At 41.2% G+C, this 20,230-nt stretch overlaps 2 protein-coding genes across 4 annotated transcripts; one reads left to right on the forward strand and one right to left on the reverse strand.

Moving 5' to 3' along the window:
- Nucleotides 1–1,096: 1,096 nt before the first annotated feature.
- Nucleotides 1,097–16,365, reverse strand: sec16b (SEC16 homolog B, endoplasmic reticulum export factor). 3 transcript variants are annotated; one of them, XM_044128546.1, is made up of 26 exons: nt 16,251–16,365; nt 15,829–15,918; nt 15,451–15,729; nt 15,161–15,252; nt 13,374–13,476; nt 12,470–12,684; nt 11,910–12,061; nt 11,752–11,813; nt 11,505–11,643; nt 11,187–11,417; nt 9,907–10,004; nt 8,765–8,846; nt 8,555–8,672; nt 8,363–8,474; nt 7,490–7,595; nt 7,266–7,403; nt 7,039–7,152; nt 5,974–6,058; nt 5,000–5,153; nt 4,744–4,898; nt 4,612–4,640; nt 4,416–4,508; nt 3,530–3,619; nt 3,340–3,448; nt 2,115–2,156; nt 1,097–2,039 (listed from the first exon to the last, which is right to left on the reverse strand). In XM_044128546.1, exons 3-25 carry the CDS (start codon nt 15,705–15,707, stop codon nt 2,140–2,142), a joined length of 2,751 nt encoding a protein of 916 aa, XP_043984481.1. In that variant the 5' UTR covers nt 15,708–15,729; nt 15,829–15,918; nt 16,251–16,365; the 3' UTR covers nt 1,097–2,039; nt 2,115–2,139. The 3 variants fall into 3 exon arrangements, with proteins under 3 accessions (XP_043984481.1, XP_043984482.1, XP_043984480.1); XM_044128547.1 differs by having other exon boundaries at nt 15,829–15,867; nt 16,251–16,354; XM_044128545.1 differs by having other exon boundaries at nt 15,829–16,352.
- A 20-nt stretch (nt 16,366–16,385) lies between these two features.
- gadd45ab (growth arrest and DNA-damage-inducible, alpha, b) lies at nt 16,386–19,820 on the forward strand. The gene is given in 5 exon segments (XM_044129924.1): nt 16,386–16,414; nt 17,761–18,096; nt 18,468–18,569; nt 18,686–18,893; nt 18,996–19,820. Coding segments are annotated over 5 exon segments (789 nt in total). The 3' UTR covers nt 19,110–19,820.
- Nucleotides 19,821–20,230: the final 410 nt, after the last annotated feature.

Here is a 20,230-nt window from a genome sequence, read left to right on the forward strand (position 1 = left end):
AGATTCTATTTAAGAGATTTTTTGATTCTTCAAGTCTGGCAGAAATAAAGAAGAATTGAAATAAATTAAATCACCATTTAGCAAAAAAGAATATTACCTTGTCTCACTGGGCCGGGTGAATTTGGGTTACTCTTCCCCTAAATAATTGAAATCCTTTGAAAACTGCTTTTTGTATTTACTGTTGGATTAAATTTTTTATTTTTTTTTTTTTATGATAATCTGCAACATTCAAGATGGGCAAAAACAGAGAGTACTTTGAAAAAAGGTAAGAACAAATACTTTTTCACAGTACTGCAGGTAATTAGACTGTATTTATAATTACAAATAGATAAAAATTTAAATCTTACACACTCCTCCCCCGGTGGGGGTGGGTTCATTTCAGGGCTAAAAATTTCCACCAACACAGCTCTGATATTGGAGCTGGCAGTGATGTGAAACCGCTAACGGACGTGTTAGGCTGTTATTAATGTGAGAATCCACGTGTAACTGATAATACGCACAACTCTTTCTGGAGCAGTTGGGTTGTCTGATGAAGTATCGGTAATGTTTTGCAAAATGTTGTGTCAATGCTACCATTAACTGTTGCTTACAAGCCATTCATTTTACAAGCAGAAATAAGAATATAATTGATTCCATTTTGTCTAAATCTCAGTGTTATAATTCAGCCATGCTGTTTCAAATGCAGCGTATTAAAAATTTACTGTTCACACTTTATCATCTGGTAAATTTTGCCTTCTATCATATTGTGTCTTCATTTTACTTAAGCAATCAGAATGTAATAAAAAATATCAAAGAAGAGTTTGTGATGTTCCTGAAACTACACCCAATTCACTATTTATATACAGAACTTAATTAATTATGTTAGGGAAAATGCATTTATCCCTAGTGGCCTAATTATAATTCTTTGACACTCCAGAGGCTGTTTGAAAAGCTACTCCATAAATCCATTCCATGTTCTAAGTTGCTTATGCTGTGACACATTACAGGCAGATGGTGACATGTCTGCTGTTTGTGTGTGTTGCATTCCCTGACCAATCACACATGGCTTCTGCAGACGAACAGGAAAAAGGAGCCGGCACCTGCCGTGTTGTCACCAGGCCTGTGCAAAGTGAGAGGCCTGCTTGGCATTATTGTTATTTCTGAGCTCAGACCCGTCTGTTATTTATTCACCATGACTGTATGACAGAAAACAGCACATACAGGTTTGTTAATGTTTTAATGTTTCAGTGTCATTGAAACAGAAACAGATAATTGTCATGTAACTGATATGTAGAAGGCGTTAATATACTTTAAAAGCAAAACCTGACTGCTTAACTTAAAACATCTTAAATATATACAGATGTGTTTACAAGATGACAAAGTAACAAAACAGGTGATCCTCAAAGTAAATGCAGTTCTACAGACATTTAGTAGATAACTAAGATAAACCTTCCTCACATGAACATTTCATAAACAGTTTGGCTCTATAAATGTTTTTGGGGGTGGGAGGGTATGAGCAGAAGCGCTATGGATTGATAGCCTGGCAGAGGTCTCCCTTTACATAGAACCCCCACGTCCATATATATATACACACACACACACACACACACACACACACGCACACCTCGTGTTATGAGACACGAGGAAGCGCAGTTTGTGCATTTAGCAATTACAATAAAGAAAACGACACTGCCTCCGTTTACATCAAATCCTTAAGAGAGTCAGAATGGCTAAAGATTACCTCAAGTAGAGAAAAGCTGATTCCAGTCACTTCTATGCTGTAGTCACTGGGGTCAGAGATGCTGTCCTGCACTGCCACCACCCCGGTTATTTCCCCACAGTCAGCTCTCAGGAAGCATACCTTGGCTGTCACAGCCGCTGCTATTTGAGTTGCGAGTATTTCTGTTCCATGCACGGAACATGATGGCGAGTCCTCTGTAAGGGTCTGAAACAGAACCCCAATGGAAGAATCATCTGTGCAAGCAAGCAGTATACAGTTCTTCCTGGTGGCGGTATATGTGCACAAAGTCCTCACTTCGATTTAAGTGTAATCAACCGTTCTGCAAACATAAAGACATGTAATCAAAACTGACTCTTTTTGATAATTTGTGGAGCAAAATGTGTTAATGCTTTACCTTTGATGGAGTTATGCAGCTTTTACTACCTTGGCTGCAGGCCTGTGAGGAAAATATGAAGGTTTACAAAAAAAACACGTTTACAACCGTAAATAAGGGTTAAATGACGTTTAACCCTTATCCAACGTTCTTCGATTCAGGACTGTCTATTTTTTGTTTTTCTTTAGGAAGGAAGGTGTGCGGAACTTCTTATGAAGATGTGAACAGTGTTTAATCTAACAGCATCCGACTGGTAGAGGTAAAACGCGCTGCTTTATATAACAAGCCACAACCACAAACCTCAGTGCATTTCATTGGGATGTCAAGTAATGGACCAGCAAAGAGCAGTGACAGAATGAAGTAGGAGTAAAAAAGAACATGGGATGCAACTTTTTTACCAACACAAATCTGGAAAATGCGGCGTCCATTTTTACTTGGCACCTGAATCCCTGCCACCTTTTGCTGCAGCTGCAAGCCTTTTATAGGTGTTTCCACATCTGACATTTCGGTAGAATCATTTGTAATTAGGGACCAAAATTCTAACATTTGTTGAATTTTCAGCTGCTGCGATTTGGAAAACCTGTTCCACCACTTGCCTGTGGTGGCGCTGCACCCAGAACTACTGAAGGAGACAACACAAAAACCTCAGAAGAAGACAATGAGCCCAACTTCATCCTTTGAAAAATGTGAACAAAAATAGAGTGGCGTGAGATTTTAGCAATTGCAGAAGTTTTATTTTGTCTAGAAGACAACAAGACATTTCTCCTGCTAGCGCTAGACGTTTTGTTTTCTTTGTATTTGCCCAGAATGCTCTATGCTGTAGTCCACTTCCTGCTTTTGAAGCAGTCTCCGGTCTTCTTGCATCCACATTTAGTCAAAATGCACCAAAGTTATTTCAACTGAACTGAGGAGGTTTGTTGGCGGACCAAATCAAAGCTCATTTTGGTTTGATTAGGAAATATTTACATCTCTCCCCCCAAAAAAGACTTTCTAGGCAAACAAACTAGAGTCTGATTAAAGCAGACTAAGCTGGGCCGGTGTGAATGCACTTTATAGGCGTTGGGAATTCCTTGCCTCTTCTCCTTATCACAGATCTTTTGGAGATCACAAAAGAAATTTTAAATACATTAAAATTTGTGGTTTTAATTTGATGAGAGCTTTAGCAGGAAACTGTATGTCCCAATACAGAGAGCTGGTCAACACTTTTACACAGGAAAACTATTCTTTTATTTGTCTCATGACTCACCTGCTCTCCTTGTGAAAGGATTTATCCCAACCGGGGATGCTGGACATGTGGCAGCAGGGAGAGCAGCAGGTGGAGGAGGAGGGTGGTGGCCAGCAGCTGGGAGCTGGTCCTACAGATCAACATGTTAATATAAGCCTAATTTCAACAAACTAATGAAATCCATCATGTTTTCCACCTGTTGACATCTCACCGTCTGAGCTGGGATGTCTTTCTCTGGATTTTCCTGGACCTCTTTTGGTTTGGATTTGAACCAGCCACTGAACCACCCAGCCTTGGTGCTCTGTGTGCACAGAACAAAGACTGAATCCATGCATGTCACCTCCTGTCAGCTGGCAGGAGCTGCACTTCCATTAACCATAAAAATATGCAATTTGAAATTGCAAAAATAAATTTGCCAAATGGAAATGTAGCAATTTCCAAAAACAAAAACTCAGTTTTTTCCATGAAAGGTTTTTTGCCCTAGGACAAAGTTTTACGGCGATATCAAGTTAATTGTATTTTGCAAAATAAAAATGGATACACTTTTTTTTGCATCACACAAGTGAAACAACCAATAACCGGATGTTACTACTGGCAAAAACCACAAAGAAGACGACAGGAAGTAGTAGGAGCACAATGGTTTGCTTGTGTTCTTTTCAGACAAAGTACAGCTGACCCCACCAGAGCTCTCACAGCATCACACTTCATAAAACGTTTGGTGTTTTTGATGCATGTTGAATATTTTAACTCTTCTATAAAATCGCCAACTACAATTTCCCCAAAAAACAGCATATGTAGTCGCTCCCAAGTAGGCGGGGCTTGTTGCTCCAACGCCTGAATAAGACGCTGATGTTTCCTCTGATTGACTGATCGATGATGAGCACTAGCTCCATGGCTGAATTATGAATATATTTTATGTTATTGTTTGCATCTGTAACTGTAATGATTCATCACATGAACAATGTGTGATTTTAATTTAATTTTTTTTATTTAATGAAAACATAACGATTGCATCTCATATAGTCCAGAATAAAGACAAACATTTGGGCACTTTAGTAATGGAAACACAGCTGGTGTAGCAGCTCTAAGCACCATACCTGTTTAGGAACCTCTTTGGGCCCCTCAGGCTCCTCCACAGCGCCAGTGACGACCCGCTGGCTTTGATTATGACCGAAGCTAACCTCAAGCATCTGATTATTTATTTCCAACAGAAAACAAAGAGTTGGTTTCTGAAATAAATTCACAATTTCTCCGCTGTCATAAACAGATAATGACTACGAAGAAACCTCTCACCGTCCCGGCCCCGGAAGACGAGTCTGCCTCTGGAGATGAAAACAAAGTAGTTGAGAGGAGAGCCGACGGCTAACAGGATGTGAATGTCTGAACAGAGACAGGAATGAATGACGTTTGGCAGGAGATCCTCACCATCAGCTGCCAGAGAAACATTACTCAGAGGACAATATGGCATGGAACTCCTGACTTCAACACCATCCGTGTAATGATGACTGAAGTTTTGGCAGGTGGGGGCAGAGGGAGCATGAACTGCTATTGTTGGCATGGAGGGAGCATCGGCATGAGGCCTTGACAGAGTAACAGGCAGAGAAAAGCAGAGCCGGTCAGAACTGAGCTGCCATGTATGAACCAACCTGAGTGATTTACAGTCCTACTAACAGTTCTCTACCTCTGCTCTGTTTCTGTGTCAGTGTTTGACATCATTTCCTGCGTTTCCTCTCCACTCCCATGAATGAGGCTGTCCTGATGCTCAGAGCTTTGGAAATAGAGAAACTCAGGCTCCGGATTCTGGTTGGGACAACTTAAATCTTCCAGATCAGATTCTGTACAGAGAAATAGATAAATGGATTTTTGTACCAAATATGTAAGAAATACATTTCAAACTAGATGTTTTCATATCTGTTATACAAAGACAGACATTTAAATCAGACAAAACCTTGAAGTTTGTAGGTCACTTTGGATTTCTTAGAGAAGTTTGCTAAACGACAGAATAACTAGAGAAATATATACCGTACATATATATTTTTTCACTTTCTTCAAGTTAGGAAATCTGAATATAGTGCTGTTTTGTCAAATAATTTGGGAAACTTTAAATCAAGCATTTTCCACCTTTATAACCCAAAAAGCCATTTTTGCCCTCAACCTCGTTAAATAAAACTCATTTGGAGCTGCAAACATTACATAACTATTTGAAAATTATAAGTACCTACTACAGAAAATCTGTTGTAGTTTTTAAAGAACAACCTTTTTTTTAAGGATTTCATGTTTATATATCTATTGGCAATTCGATAATGCATGTCCTGTGGTCCGATAAAACTAAATTTGACTATTATTTTCATTGTTATTTCTGAAAAAAAGAGGGGAAACGTATACCTCATACTTCCCAACTATGAAGTATTGGAGTGGCAGCATCATGCTGTGTGGTTGTTGCAGTTAAAATGACAATTCTACCAAACACTAATGCATATACTAGTGAATTCATAGAAACTCTGAATTTATCTCATAGAAATAATTCTGGCTAAAACAAAAAACATTCAGTCTGATTCAGTGCCAGACAGTGAGAACAAGTGATCTAGTTTTTGAAGTGTATAAAACTGCTTAGTAGTAGAAAACCTCACAGGCAACATTTGAAGAAAAACTTACCCGGGTCCAGTTGGCTGTTCTCGTAGGCCAGGGCATGGTTTGCAGGACCTGCTTGATTTATATCAATACCATCATAAATCCCCATCTGAGAACAATAAATGTTATCATCAGACTATTCGCACATCTTAAAGGTCTAATGGGGAGTAAACCTTTAATACAGCTATCTTAGCAGTTCTTTAAAGCTGCACTGTGAAAAATTTCAGCCTGGTAAGAAATCCTAAAAATGATACTAAATATTATTTAACTTATTAAGTGAAGGTCATATGTGAGACGTTAAAGGAAATGTGACTGGTGTTTCAGGCATTTGATCATAACACTGTGAGTGGTCAGATTGTAAATTTGATCAGATGCTAAATAAAACCCCGTCGGTCCTTCATTTAGCCCAACCTGACGTGCGAAGAATCTCAGAGCAAAATTTCTTGGCAAGCCATTCAATATGTGGAGACAACTAATTTAGAAGGGTTATTTGTTATCATACAGCATGTAGAAACCACCAAATGTTCTGGTTAAGGACAGCAGCCCAAGCAAAAACTATACTGCTAAAAAAAAAAAGTAAAAATAACACAAAACCTATTACATAAATCTTTACAGGCAGAAAAGGCAACATTATTGTCTTTCCACTATGTGAAAAGCACCTTTTGATGATAGCTAGTTGGACAGATAGCTAACTAGCTAAGTAGCCAGATAGATAGGTAGGTAGCTAAGTGGATAGCTTGATAGACAGCTTGCTAGCTAGACAGATGGGTGATGAATAATGAACAACCCAAAACTATCGTAACCCTGCTTTGAACTGCCTTGTTGTTGAAATGGGCCATATAAATAAACAACTTGACTTAAATTGACATTAAAGAATAAAGCATTTTTACTGGATATTAATAAGTCCAAAATCATTCTTAGAAACATCAGCAATCCATCTACTTCTGATTACAAATTGGACTTAAAACTCGTAATAAAGTTGCCTTCCTTACGGTGTCTGAATTCTATAACGTTTAGAAATAAGGCCAGATGTCTTTCTTCACAGACCTACCCTTGGTCAGCATGATGTGAAATGAACGGACTGATCACCTGTAAGCGTTGGTGTCGTGTCCGAAGGTGTTTAAGCCACTCTGGTTCCTGTTCTACTGCAGTAAACCCAGCTTCACTGTACTGACCCTCAGAGAACCTCAGTCTATCTGATAGCTGCAGGGGAAAACACACACACACACACACACTGCATATGCAGACTCTACTAGATGCAAAACGTTGATAGGATGGATTAGACATGTAAACCATATTGCATTAAGTGTGTATACCTTAATAAGCTCCTCCATCAGCACATAGTGAGGCTCCTGCTGCCTGAGCACGGCCTGCCCTACCACCTCACAGTAATGGAAGGCCTGGGGCGAAAGCCCACAGTCCAACAGCCGACTGGCATACAGGAACTTATACACCTGATCACAGAGCAGGATAACCCTGAGATGACTTTAAATTTATTCTTGTTAAAGTTCTAGTTAAAGGTGCAGTAGGTGTGAGCTACCTGAAACGATGGGATTGAAAATGACTTCCCTCCGAGCGTCTGACAGTACTCGTATAGCTCAGTGCACTGGATGGCAGAGTTTGACGCAAAGTTTCCAAAAGGCTGCCTAAAAGAGAGGACAGTAGTGTGTGAAAGAAATATAGCAGTTTAAAAAAATTACGTTTCTTTACCCATGAAAACATGAACTGTCATCAAACAAATGGGGAGGCCCACCTAAGACCTTTGGACATTCAAGATCTAGTGAGATCCTTTAATTTTGCTTCCATGCACCAGTGCTCCTTACTGAGTATATGTTTTATTCTCCCTTTACACGGGCAGTACGATGTAAAATCAACTTGTTATAATGTTATTCCCTCATCAAAAACATACCTGGAGTGTTGCCTTGATATTTTTCATTCGTGTTTGAGAAATCCTATAATCTCCCATGGCAACCATTCAGCTGTACAACTGGGTGGACCTAGCTCCGCCTTTGAAGCTAAGAGGCAGAGCCTCAGCCTCTTAGAGCAACTCTCCTCTGTGACTCCGCCACTCAGCTCCTTCAGACTAGCCAGCAGCAATTAGCAAACAACTGGTGGAACTGCTCATCTATTGAGCTCATTATAGGAGCTATTTTGCAACGGTGGTAAAAACATTGTAAAAGGGTTAAGAGAGGAGATATGTTGTGATGACTTCCTGAAGGCGGAGTCTCAGAAAGAGCAGGAGTTTTTAAAGACACACAGGCCCAATTTCAAGGCGTTAAATCATTTAGTAGAATTCCTTTTAAGTCATATTTGATCTGTGCAGCATTTTTATAGCAACTAAAGATAATAGTTATTTGATTTGATTATGCTGTAAAATCCCTCTATGTGCCTGGAAGTCTGAAGCACAGCTCACCTGTGGCTGCTGCCTAGAAGCACGAGTCTCTCTGCCTTCTGTGGAAACAGGCCAAAGGAAGCGGCGCCCGTCAGGTAACACACATGGGCCGCATGCGTCAGGCCCCTGGAGGCTGCAGGGGGAACAGCAACTCCACAAATCAGTGTGTGTGTTTGTGTAGAACCACCTGTCAGTGAGTCGGTGTTTCTATACCGAGTGAGTCCCCCATGGTGAGGATGGCCTTCTGCTGTACGGCACCACTTCCTGTCTCGTTGGAGAGCATCACAGCCAGATGGGGCCGCCAGTCGCCCCACTTTTCATTCCCACAGCACTAGATAAGGAACACCATCATTAATGCCGTTGCTGGGGCTTCATAAAGTATTCATGAGTGGGACATGTGATCATTTTATTGCAATATTTTACCACAGATGCAGCTGGGATTCTCCCAGACAGAAGCTGGAAGAGAGTCTGGAGGGGATCATTTGCTACTAGCTGGCTTGTAAACCTGCCAACACAGCATTTTTGTGTCATTTCACATCATAACCCAGAGCAGCAGCAGCACTTGGTGTCAGTTTTCACAGTCTGAAGTAGGAACTAACCTATTTAAACATCATCCCTTCTTTCCTGACTTTGGAGGGTTTATACAGTTCACCCTGACAGCTCAGACTCTGGCCCTCCTGTCACTCACAGATCTTAATCATGCTGGTCATCTGACGACCCCCACCCCACACATTCCTCCTCTGGCTACCCAACACATGCTGTTGTGTAATATGCTGCTGATTTTAAAAATAGTCTGAAAAAAGCGGACTAGATTACATTAAATCTGTCACAGTCCAGGGAGGGCCGCGGGAGACAAACACATGGTTTGTTTCTTGAACAAACTTCCGACTTGATTGTTTGAAATACATATTTCTAGCAAAAAGGTACAGACAAAACAATAACTAAAAAAATTCTTGCAACCTAGATGAATCTTACAAGTTCAAAAAGTGGTTCAATAAATTAGTGTAAAATATTTGACAAACAAAAAAATGTCTCCACCACAGCCTCCCATCCCTGGATGTGTTCTTCATCTCTGAAATTAATTGAAGGTGTCTAAAGGTTGCCAAAGTAATTTTAACAAATCTCAATACAAAAATCAACTAAAGATTTTGGTTCTAAACTGACATAAGTATATTCTAACTGCCTGAAAAATTTATCGAAATTTTGACTCAACATAAATGGCCATATCAAAATGAATGCATACCTGTAGATTAAAACATTTTTAAATTTTTAAAAAGTTTTGTTAATAAAATGTGCCTTCTTCTAATTGGACGACACCAGTCTGCCTGCTGGGCTGGGCAGAAACAATGAGACTTTCTGCATTCAGTTTTCCTGCAGTGTTTGCTACATTAAAGTCTGGACCAGAACCGAGTCCTGATAAAAATACACACCAGTTACTGTTGTGTTAAGGCAGACACATTAAGGCTGTGGCACAGGAAGACTTTTTGAACAAATTATCACTTCTGCACTTAAATGTAATCCGATTTCAAGAGCTATCCCGTTTCAAAGGTCTTGGCATTTCTCACCTGTTCAGTACTGTGGTATATGATCTGCTGCCCATCTTGCTGGCCAGAAAAAGTGCATGCCCCCACAGACCGCTGGACATGGCAGAGTCCAAGGCCTCCTGCTGACCACATGGGGAAAGTGAGAGAAATACAACGAGCCAAAAATAATTAGTTATGTGCTATAAAACCCACTTTAAAGGCTCAGTATGCACAGTGTGCTGTAAAATGGCACAGACAGTTAAAAACGATAAATATATTAAATATAACTGAAGAGAAATTTAACTTTTTAATTGACTTTGAAATTGGGCCTCTGTCTCTTTAAAAACTCCTGCTCTTTCTGAAACTCCACCTTCAGGGATTCATCACAACATGGCTTCTCTATTAAACCTTAAACAACTGATTTACCAGCGTTTCACTGAGACGTAGCTTGTAAAATGAGCTCAGCAGACATGAGCTTGGGATGAACAGAATGTATTAGCCTTTCATTCCCACAGCATTGGTGGACATGATGCTGTAGGAAAATAACACTCCCAATAATCACTTCTCCACCTAAGTGATTATTTAGGTAATGGCAGTGGAACACAACTAACATGTCAAAAAAACGTTCCTCAGGAGGCCGCTATGCACATCGCACACATGTACTGCAAAATCAATGCAACTACAAAAATCTCACATGATGCTGTCCAGATGCTGCACTCACATTCAGTTTCCTGATGTTGGAAACTGAAAGTGAAACTCATAATTTAATAGCTGATCGATTCAGTCAAGCTACTAATCTCAAGACTTGGGGGGGAGCATCCACAGAGCACTGACAGAGCCACTGAATCATGACAGAAAAAACCCCCCAAAAAACAGAGAAGTATAGTACTTGTACTTGACGCAGCAGAACACTGTGCAGACACACGATCAGAACGTACATCAAAATAGTTCAGAGATCTCATTCCTTTTCTTTATGTTAGACCCAGGTATTTTTCAAAACTTCAGCATGCATGGTGACCCAGGATAAACAAGGGCTTTGTGGCACAAAGAAGATACGTTTCAATATGATTTATGTAAGACGTTTGCTCCAAGCATCATTAATGACACCAATGAAGCAGATGCAACCCTGGTTTCCTCGATAATTTAAAATAACTTTGCTTTGCACAGCAAGCAGTCCAGATTTATTTACCACTGAAAATCAAAGGCAAGATCAAGGCAGTGGAAAATGATAACCACTCTGTTCTCTACAAGTCAAACATGTAAATAAAAATAAAAGTAAAAACTTAGACGTCAGACTACAGTTGGTAAGAAAATGACTGAACCTTCTTCCTTCCAGCCAGCAGCAGCTGAGTGTAGCTCTGCAGCGCCCTCTCTGGTCGCTCTGCACCAGAGCTGCTGGGATCTCCTGTGAGCAGATCGTCTCCGCCTGCAGGCGGCGCTTCGGCGGCTGGATGCTCGTCGAAGTCGATGAGCGTGGGAACATCTGGCTTCCAGCTTCCATCTGAATGGGAATCCTGCATCAGGAGCTCAGTGATATCTGAGCCAACTATTTGCTGGAAGTATTAGAATATATATTCACATGTGAGGTGGTGTGGAAATTGTAATCTCAACTTTGACTGCTTTATGAAGCGCACACTTACTCCATTCTGTCTGCAGAGAAGTATCAGAAGGTTCCACAAGAGGGCAGCAGAGCTCCTATCTGGCAGCAGGCCATCTCGCATGCAGGCTCCTGCCTTTTGATGAGCAAAGTCTATTGCATCCACTTTATGCAAATCTTCCCTAGTGAAATACGCAGAGACATTTTCAAAGCAAATCATTTTTCAGATTTATTTCTGATGACATATTCTGCAGTAGGCATCATCATGCGTGCAAGTAACAAAGCAGTACCGAGTTAAAGGCCCTGGGAAGTTTCTCATCTCCTGCTGTTCCTGCGTCTCACTCAGTATGAGCTGTCCAGATGGAGAGATGATATTTCTTCAGTATCCCACGTTATTAATCCAAATTAAAATATCCTGCATTTCTACACTGATTCATTTTGAACTTACTTCCAAACTGTGGATTTCCAGCGGATTGGATTTCTCCTGTGCTGATGGGCCTGGAGTGACCCGGATGAGCTGGCCCGCGGGCCCGAAGCTCACCATCGCGTGAGGGACTGAATACTTCAGAGGAGCCGAGGTCTGACATGCTGCTGGGTGCTCTAATCAGGTAGGAAGCAGAACATGACATCTTAAGATTTAAGATGCAACCGAAGGGCATAGGCTACTTGAAACATAGGTTTTGAGTTTGGATTTGAAGTGTGGCAAAGAGTCTATGTTACGGAGATCAGGTGGGAGTGAGTTTGGGAGCAGAACGGCTGAATGCCATAGTAACAAGACAGGCTGTTACTATGGCATTCAGTGAGATGACTTGGAGATGTGGATCAGGAGGATGGGTGTAGCAATGTGAAGGAGGTGCAAAAGATATGGAGGGGCGAGGTTGTGGACACCCTTGAAAGTAAGAAAGAGTATTTTAGAGCTGATGCAATATGAGATGGGAAGCCAATGGAGCTGTTGTAGAATTGGTGTGACAAGATGGATTGAAGGGGTGTGATGATACGAGCACTTACCTCTGTCAGAGCTGAGGACAGGAGGCATGTCTGTTTCACAGACATCAGATCCGTTCATGTACTGACTCAGCTCATAGCTGCTGGAAGACAGGCCTGAGGTTTTGGAACTCTCTAGAGTCCCGGGGTGATAAGAGAAAATCTCCTCATTGTCTCTGGAAGGGTTAGCTTCATAATCACTGAGGTAATGCTGGGAGATGTCCTTCCTCTGGTCATATCTGAAAGAAGGAAAATCTGACTTTAATCCATTATCATTTTACTAAAATAACAATCCAGCTAGCACATCTCTTCTAATCTGAACCACAAGAAACCCTAATGTGGCATCAGAGGGGAAGTATGGCAACCAGTTATCCCATTACGGTCACTTTCCAAACATCAACCTCTCCACTTTGCCATCAACACAGCAATTAGGCAGATCTAAGGTATCAAACACCATGAATGGAAGAATCTTTAAGTTCAAGGACATGAAAACTCAGGTGAGGTCAAACTACCCATGGTTGTTTGGCTTGTATTACTTATGTTGGTCTGATGATGAATTAAATCTCCCTAACCTCACACTCTCAACATGTCCCAACTAGTACACTGTCTAGGATGTGGCTTGATGCACAACATTGTACAATAAATGACCAATGCTACTTGGTCACTAAAAAAGCAAAGTGGATGCTTGGTAGCAGATTGGCTCTAAGGAGTTATCTGTTCTGTTCCCTTTCTATATTTCAGGTTGTTAAATTCTCTATAGCTGATGACAGGTTTGCATAGTTTTCAGTTGAGCTCAAAATCTGTGTCATATCAAAGGTGTGAAGAATCTGGAAATGATTTATTGCGGCCCCAAAAATCTGAACAGAGCCATTGTACAATACAAAACCCTGTTGATGCAGTTAAATGAAAAATTTGTTCTGTGGCTCACCTGTGCTCCTCTGAATTGAGGCTCGCTCCATGTCCCTGCATATGGGTCCTGTCAGGGTGCTGACTGGTTTGCCATGATTCTTGGGGACCCCACTGTACACCATCTAAATAAGTAGAACATATCGTTTTACATCTAACCAGATGTCTTAGAAATAGGTCAAGCCAATCCAATTCCAAGTATAGTCCCGATCAAGGCATTTCCAAACAGAGTCTCTAAACTCAACTCCCAATATACTGTGTATTATCTGTTCATCTAAGCTAGTACTTTGTTGATCAATGTTTAAAATTCAAAGTCTGTTGGCATCTACACTACTTGCAAAACTGGAAGAGAGGGTGTTAATCTAACAAATTTGGGTTTTTGCTAACTTTGGCTGTAAGCCTGTATTTGCTGTTCAGGTTTACCATATATGTGTCATGTGCCAAGACAGCTGTCCTTGTTAGAAAGACAAATACAGAAAGCAAAGTCCTAGCCAAAACATTAAGGAGGATTTTCTAAAATGGTTCCATCTGTACCTGATCACTGGAATCACACTGGAAGAGTTTACAAATCATATTATCAAAAAGTCCTGCTAGAAGAAAGTAATCTTGCTAATGTTAGCCTAGCATTTCAGCTATGTGCTTTGCATAGATATCATCAGTAGGATAGAGATGTTTTCATTATATCCTGTAGCTGCATGTGGCATGTTTAGTATGTCTTTAGAAACATGAGAGGCTGACTTGTGGAAACTGCTACGAAAACATTTAAATGTTAGAAAACAGAGACTGCCATCTTCCAAACATCAACAGGAAGTGAGGTAACCGGGATAAAATCATAATACAAATGTAGACTATGTCATAATGGAAATGTGTTTTCCCCCAGCGATATGAATTTACTAAATTTCAAACTGATACAATGCCTTAACCAATTCAGGTCATCAAACATATGTAAGAAGGATAAAGGGAAAACCTGGATAAATACAAAATCACTTGCCACACTCAGGTTCAATTACTTTCTGGCATGTATAACCAACAAATTACTTCAACACAGCCTGTCTAACAACATCCTTTTTACATCTAAATGGTTCAAACAACAAAATAAAGCCTTTAAAATGGCGTAGTCAAAGTTTGCATTTTTGTTTAATTGTTAAACTCCTCTAACATAGCTGGATTAAAAAAATTCTGGAAACAAAAGTGTTTCAAAAAGTGACATAGAAGACTTAGTGCCAGTTATTGCAAGACCTTGATGGTAATTGTAGCTGATTAAATATGGAACAACCAGATGTTAACTTAATATTTCCATCAGAAAAAATTTTAAAAGTTGCAAAGATTTGGAGGTGCACAAGCAGGCGTCATAATTTGGAAATAATGTTGTGTGCGGCCAAAGGGCAGGTGCAGGGAGAGCACAAATGATGAGCATCCCCTCACACCCAGTTCAACGAGTCAACTACAAAGCTCAGTCTATGTTTACTGTCACTGTTACTAGAGTATAAAAAACTGTTTAAAATAAACAAACATGGTGGGGGGCAAGTAAAACCTGGTGGCCCGCCAGGCTTATAATACACTCTGGGACATTACCGCTTCACATACAGGTTATATTTGCCTAATATTAAAATTTGTTTGATGATCTGAAACACTTGAAGTGCTGCAAAGAAAGGCAAAACAGCAGAAATCTGAAAGGAGGGGAAACACTTTATCATGTATAATATATTACTGTTAACAATGAAGCAGGTCAGGTTTGGTGTCTGTCATGAAAAGTACTGCTTGTCTCTCCCTACTTTAAATATCTTGAGTTGCTTTGCGTCAAGATACCTTGCTGTGCATGGTGGCCTCTGTAGTAGTCATAATAGCCATAGCCGTCTTGGTAATCCCAGTGGTGTTGAGAGGAGTAGTCATAGCCATGCCTACAAAAAACTTAATAATCTTAGGTCTTACAGAACTGCACAATGCTGCTATTGGCATAAAGAGGAAACAGTCATTTGCTTAGCACACTGCACCTTCTACTGTTGCTGAATGTCAAGATACAAAGAGTTCACTGCAGTAACCAAAACATTCTGTATATTTTTAATGTTTGCCTGCAGTAACGTATACAGAGAACTGACCTGGACTGAGGTCTGTGATGCTCCTGCCACCCATATCCATATGCATATTCCTGGGAGTTGTATGGAAGCAGCTGAGGTCTGGCAGGTGGGCTGGTGAAGTGGCTCATATAGCAAGCATCAGGACGACCCCAATGTCGGTCCGGCACAGGATAGTTCAGATCCCATTCCTGCTGAGCAGACCTGGAGTAATGCTCCTTGTCTTTCTTTCTGTGGGAGCGCCAGCCAGAATCAGGCACCTGGTGGCTCCTCTGGTCCATCTCTAAGACTAGACTCTAATGCCTTGTAAGAAGAACAAAGTGAGTTCTAGAAAGTTGGACTTGCTTTAAAAAATACCATTCACAAAAAAGAATTGTGGTGAAGTGTTGCTGCAGTACTCACAGCTCAGACATGTCAGAGGAAGGCAAAGTACACCCACAGCTGCCACATCATTCAGCAGAAACACACAACATGAGCTGATAACTAGTCAGTCTGATAACGAGAGGAGAAAGTTCACACACTGTGACCCAAAACAGGAATTTGCGTGTGCAATTCAGCAGTGGCAGAAACAGTCCGAATGAGAATAAAACAGGATCAAAACTCAAGGAAAAAGTTTTCATTTTGAAAAATATTATTTTGTTTTAAAGATTAGAGATTATCAAAGCAGGGTGTGGTTGCCCTAACGATGAAAATCCCTTCATCCTTTGCATCCAATGAGGGTTCTCAGGGAGTTTTAGGTAAACAGTGGAACACGCCCTGACTGCTGTTCCTGCTGAGATCCATCCTCTGGTTGATTATAGACACACAAAAAAAAATACACTCACATTCTCCATGATGTACAGGACAAACCGGGTCCTCGATAGTGGCTTCATGTTGTTGGGTTGGGGGAAAAGAGGCAACTTGCAAACTCTGACTGTTGCCACGTTGTCGGTAGGAAGGTTGTGTAGGGGACGGTCACAATGAGCGGCGCAGAGAGGGCTGGTCTCAGGTCAGCCATGGTAAACGTTTCAGGGAATGGGAGAAATGGAAACTGACTTCAAAACAGATCTGAAAGCGTTAGAACTGCACAGCTTTAAGTCCATTTAACTTTTCTCCACTAGAGGGCGGAAGAGTATAAATTAAAGCGAACGGCTGGAATATTTCAATGTGCGTATTCCATATATGACTAGATCCTGTTGCTGTAAACTTTGCAGGAGAGAGTGGTGATAGTTAGCCCGCCTCTAGGGAAAGTGAGAAGAATTGATGTGAACAAACTGTTCTTCTTCTCGCCTACTGCCAGTAGATGAGCTTTAGGCACACCTATAGAAGAGAAGTGTGGAGCATTTCGACCAACAGGAACTGAAGCAAGCTAACTCAAATGCTGGTTGATGTTTATGCTGAATTTTGAACCGAGCCGTATTTAGTTTCTAAATGTAAACACCAGACTTAAAGACTAAAAAGGACAAAAATAAATCATTATTTAACCATGAAATAAATAAATGTTTAACTCAGTCTTAATTTAAAAGGCAATTAATGTATTACAAATGTCATTACATGATAAAAATGCAAACATTTAACATATGGATATTATATTAGTTTGCATTATAAGTTTGCAAACTTATTATATACAGATATGATGAGTTTGCACTATAATATCATGCAGACACCGTCAGGTGATGCTAATGACTCCTGTACCAACAGCATCACCTAGAAATAATTTTATCTGTTAACCCTTCTATTAACATCGAGGGGCGGGGTTTTGGGCGGGGCTTATACTGACCTGTTGGACTTCATAAAGACTGGCGCCTGAACTTTGATGGACATCTATAAAAAAAATTATCTTCTACAGTAACTTTTCATTTTAGGGATTTAATGACATATAAATTAATTGCGTATCATGTAAATGATTAAACTTTTAGCTAAACTTTGAATTATTTCTCACTACACATAATTAACAATTTAATTATGTATTTATGGATTCGTTTATTTTGACTGTCACTATCCATCCTACACACACCGCCATATTTGCTATACATTTAGTATTTAGTGAACATGTTTCTGCATTGATCAAAAGTGCAAAATGTAGAAAACCTTTGCTTGTATTTGCTAACAGTTATATATGAGGAGGGTTATAAAAAAAAACAAATTTAATAAATACATAATAATAATAATGATATAATAATATTATAATATAATATAATGTCAATGAACAGTTTTAACTGCAGCTGCCATTACATTTTAGCAGCAAGGCAGCCATTTTTAGATTTTAAGTTGAGTTTGGTGATTAACCAAAACTTCTGACTTCTGCTGATCTTTTCTGTGAAGTAACTGAATGTAAAAGTCTGACAATCACAGGTCTAAAGGTCACGAGTTCCCTACGATCACATGTTGTTGAATTGCACCCACGAGGGGGCGCTGTTTCTACACAGGTCCCGGGTTGAACGGGTTGAAACCTGGCCGTGTATTTTGCATGTTACCGGACCAACAGCCAATGGGAGGCCTCCATGTAAATGAGCTGTGGGCTCACAGATTGTCTCACTACGGGGAACACTCAGTTCACCGGGCAAACAGCGAGCATCGCACCGCTGTCAGCCGCAGCTCTCCATCCACTCTGGACTGTGTAGGACACCGAACCGCCTGGATGTGCAATATGACTTTTGAAGAAACCGGAGGAGAAAACTCTGTAGAAAGGTCAGTTCTTTTTACTACACGTCGAACATTTTTGCATTTCTCGTCCTTTTGAGTTTCTAAATTGTTTATTTTATGTCGAAGTTTCTAACTTTTAAACATTGTTACGTTGCACCAACTGTTTTGCTACGGCTTCAGTTTGGCTAGTTAGCATTAGCTTCAAAGTAGCTCTGGAAGCACAGCTGGAACAGCCTGGCCGCGGGTTCTGTTCGCGTGTCTCTTCGGGCATTAGCAGTTCCACCCTGCATGCAGCGTCACGTCACGGACTGACATCAGCCACACATTAAAATGAACAAACAAACTTAAGCAACTACTAAGAAGTTAACCGTGCGCCTGCTGGCAGCATTTAACCCAGTTTCCCCGTTTCCCTCCAGGATGGAATCGGTGGCCCAAGCCCTGGAGGAGGTCCTGAACTCCGCTTTGCCTCAGGGCTGCATCACTGTCGGGGTGTACGAGGCTGCAAAGTCCCTCAATGTGTAAGTTTATCACATCCTGATGTGTGAGTGTGTGTGCGCACTCTTTTTAAAGATCCATAATGGAAGGTGATCACTCACTCCTTCATTTATTTTTTTTGTGGCTTTCCTGCCTGCAGGGATCCAGACAACGTGGTGCTCTGCCTGCTGGCTACAGACGATGAAGAGGACGTGGCTCTGCAGATCCACTTCACCTTGATCCAGGCGTTCTGCTGCGAGAATGACATCAACATCCTGCGAGTGGGCAACATGAGGCGTCTGGCCGAGATCCTAGGGGGGGTGAAGCCGGGAGGGGAACCCATGGATGTGCACTGCGTCCTGGTTACGGTAAGTGTCGTTCCTCACCCCGAACTGTGAGGAAGTCTGTTGAATCGTGTGTTCAAAAAACAAACCCCAGCATGCATCTAACTGCTTTTCTCCTACTTGCAGAACCCGCAGTCGGCCCTGTGGAAGGACCCAGCGCTTAGCAAGGTGAACCGATTCTGCAGGGACTGCCGCTGCCTGGATCAGTGGGTGCCGGTCATCAACCTGCCGGACCGATGAAACCGTTCGGAATATCGTCAAGAATCGTTTGCGTCCGGGGGCGAAAACAATATCAAAAAAACACCCGCCTGCATTAATTGGAAAGCCTTTCTCTCCTTCCTCTCCCTCCTTCTGCTGCTGCTGCCCCCCTCTCACACACCACCCAGCGGAGGAAATCAACGGGGGGGGGGCAAAAATTGTAAAGAGCAACGGAAACGTGAACGTTTCGTCAGGGTGAACTCTAGGGTCAAGGAAGAGTGACTCAGCAGTCCTCTCTCTCTGTCTGCCGAGAAAGGAGCAGTGTTTTTGCGAGGAAGCGGCAGCATCATGTGAGCAGAGTGAGCGCACGGCGTGGGGAGCACGTGTCTGAAGGGAGCGGGACGGGGGGGGAGAGCTGGCAACACTCCAGGAACCGGACCGCGCCGAGAGTCGGCACCGTTCCTGTGACAGTTCGACCAAACAGAAACTGTTTCTTCAGCTTTTATTTAACACTATTTAAAGTATTGTCACTTTGTTAACTTAAAACCAAAAAAAAGAAAGAAAAAGGGAAACTTTTCTCCTCCTGTTGTTATCTTAAGGACGACATGTTCCAAGTTGTCCGTGTTTTCTTTTTTTTTTCTTCTTTTTTTTGTATATGTTGTTAATTTAATAATTTTTTCTTTTATTTATTGTGCATAGTTTGGCTGCAGTCTGCCATGTGAAACTGAATGAAATAAACAGAGAAGATTCTCAGGGTTGTTCTGCCTCACTGATTTCCAGTAATACGCGGCGCTGGGAGGAAGCAGGGCATGTTTTTATGACGCCTTGTTTCGAGGTCGTTGCGTCAGAGCGCTTGGCGATTTACCAGCCAGATATCTGACAGTTCCTGCAGCATGCATGCTAATGCACACAGCGAAAATATCTGTTTAAATGAGGATGTTACTAAGGAGACGCTGCACTGTAGTACATAAACCAGAACTGTAGCATAGAAGCTAATAGATGCATGGTTTATTTGTTTGCATTTTAAAAGTAAAGTGCATCAGTCTGCAGCCTGTGGCTCCTTTGATATTTGGCTAAAACTGACAAAGAATGAACCAAAGTTTGTGAATATAGACATAATAAAGTGTTAGTTAAGCAGTTATCTTCCTTATTGCATTTCTGCA

This window comes from Gambusia affinis, linkage group LG10 (assembly GCF_019740435.1).
Source record: "Gambusia affinis linkage group LG10, SWU_Gaff_1.0, whole genome shotgun sequence".
Taxonomy (NCBI): Eukaryota; Metazoa; Chordata; class Actinopteri; order Cyprinodontiformes; family Poeciliidae; genus Gambusia; species Gambusia affinis.

Bases quoted from the DNA above. Each gene is read 5' to 3' on its own strand.
- sec16b (XM_044128546.1), bottom strand. From the start codon at position 15,707: ATGGACCAGAGGAGCCACCAGGTGCCTGATTCTGGCTGGCGCTCCCAC. The intron at 12,685-13,373 runs GTGAGCCACAGA...TCCTTCTTTCAG, and splicing joins CTCAATTCAGAGGAGCACAG to ATATGACCAGAGGAAGGACA. The intron at 12,062-12,469 runs GTAAGTGCTCGT...CTACCTGATTAG, and splicing joins TGTCCTCAGCTCTGACAGAG to AGCACCCAGCAGCATGTCAG.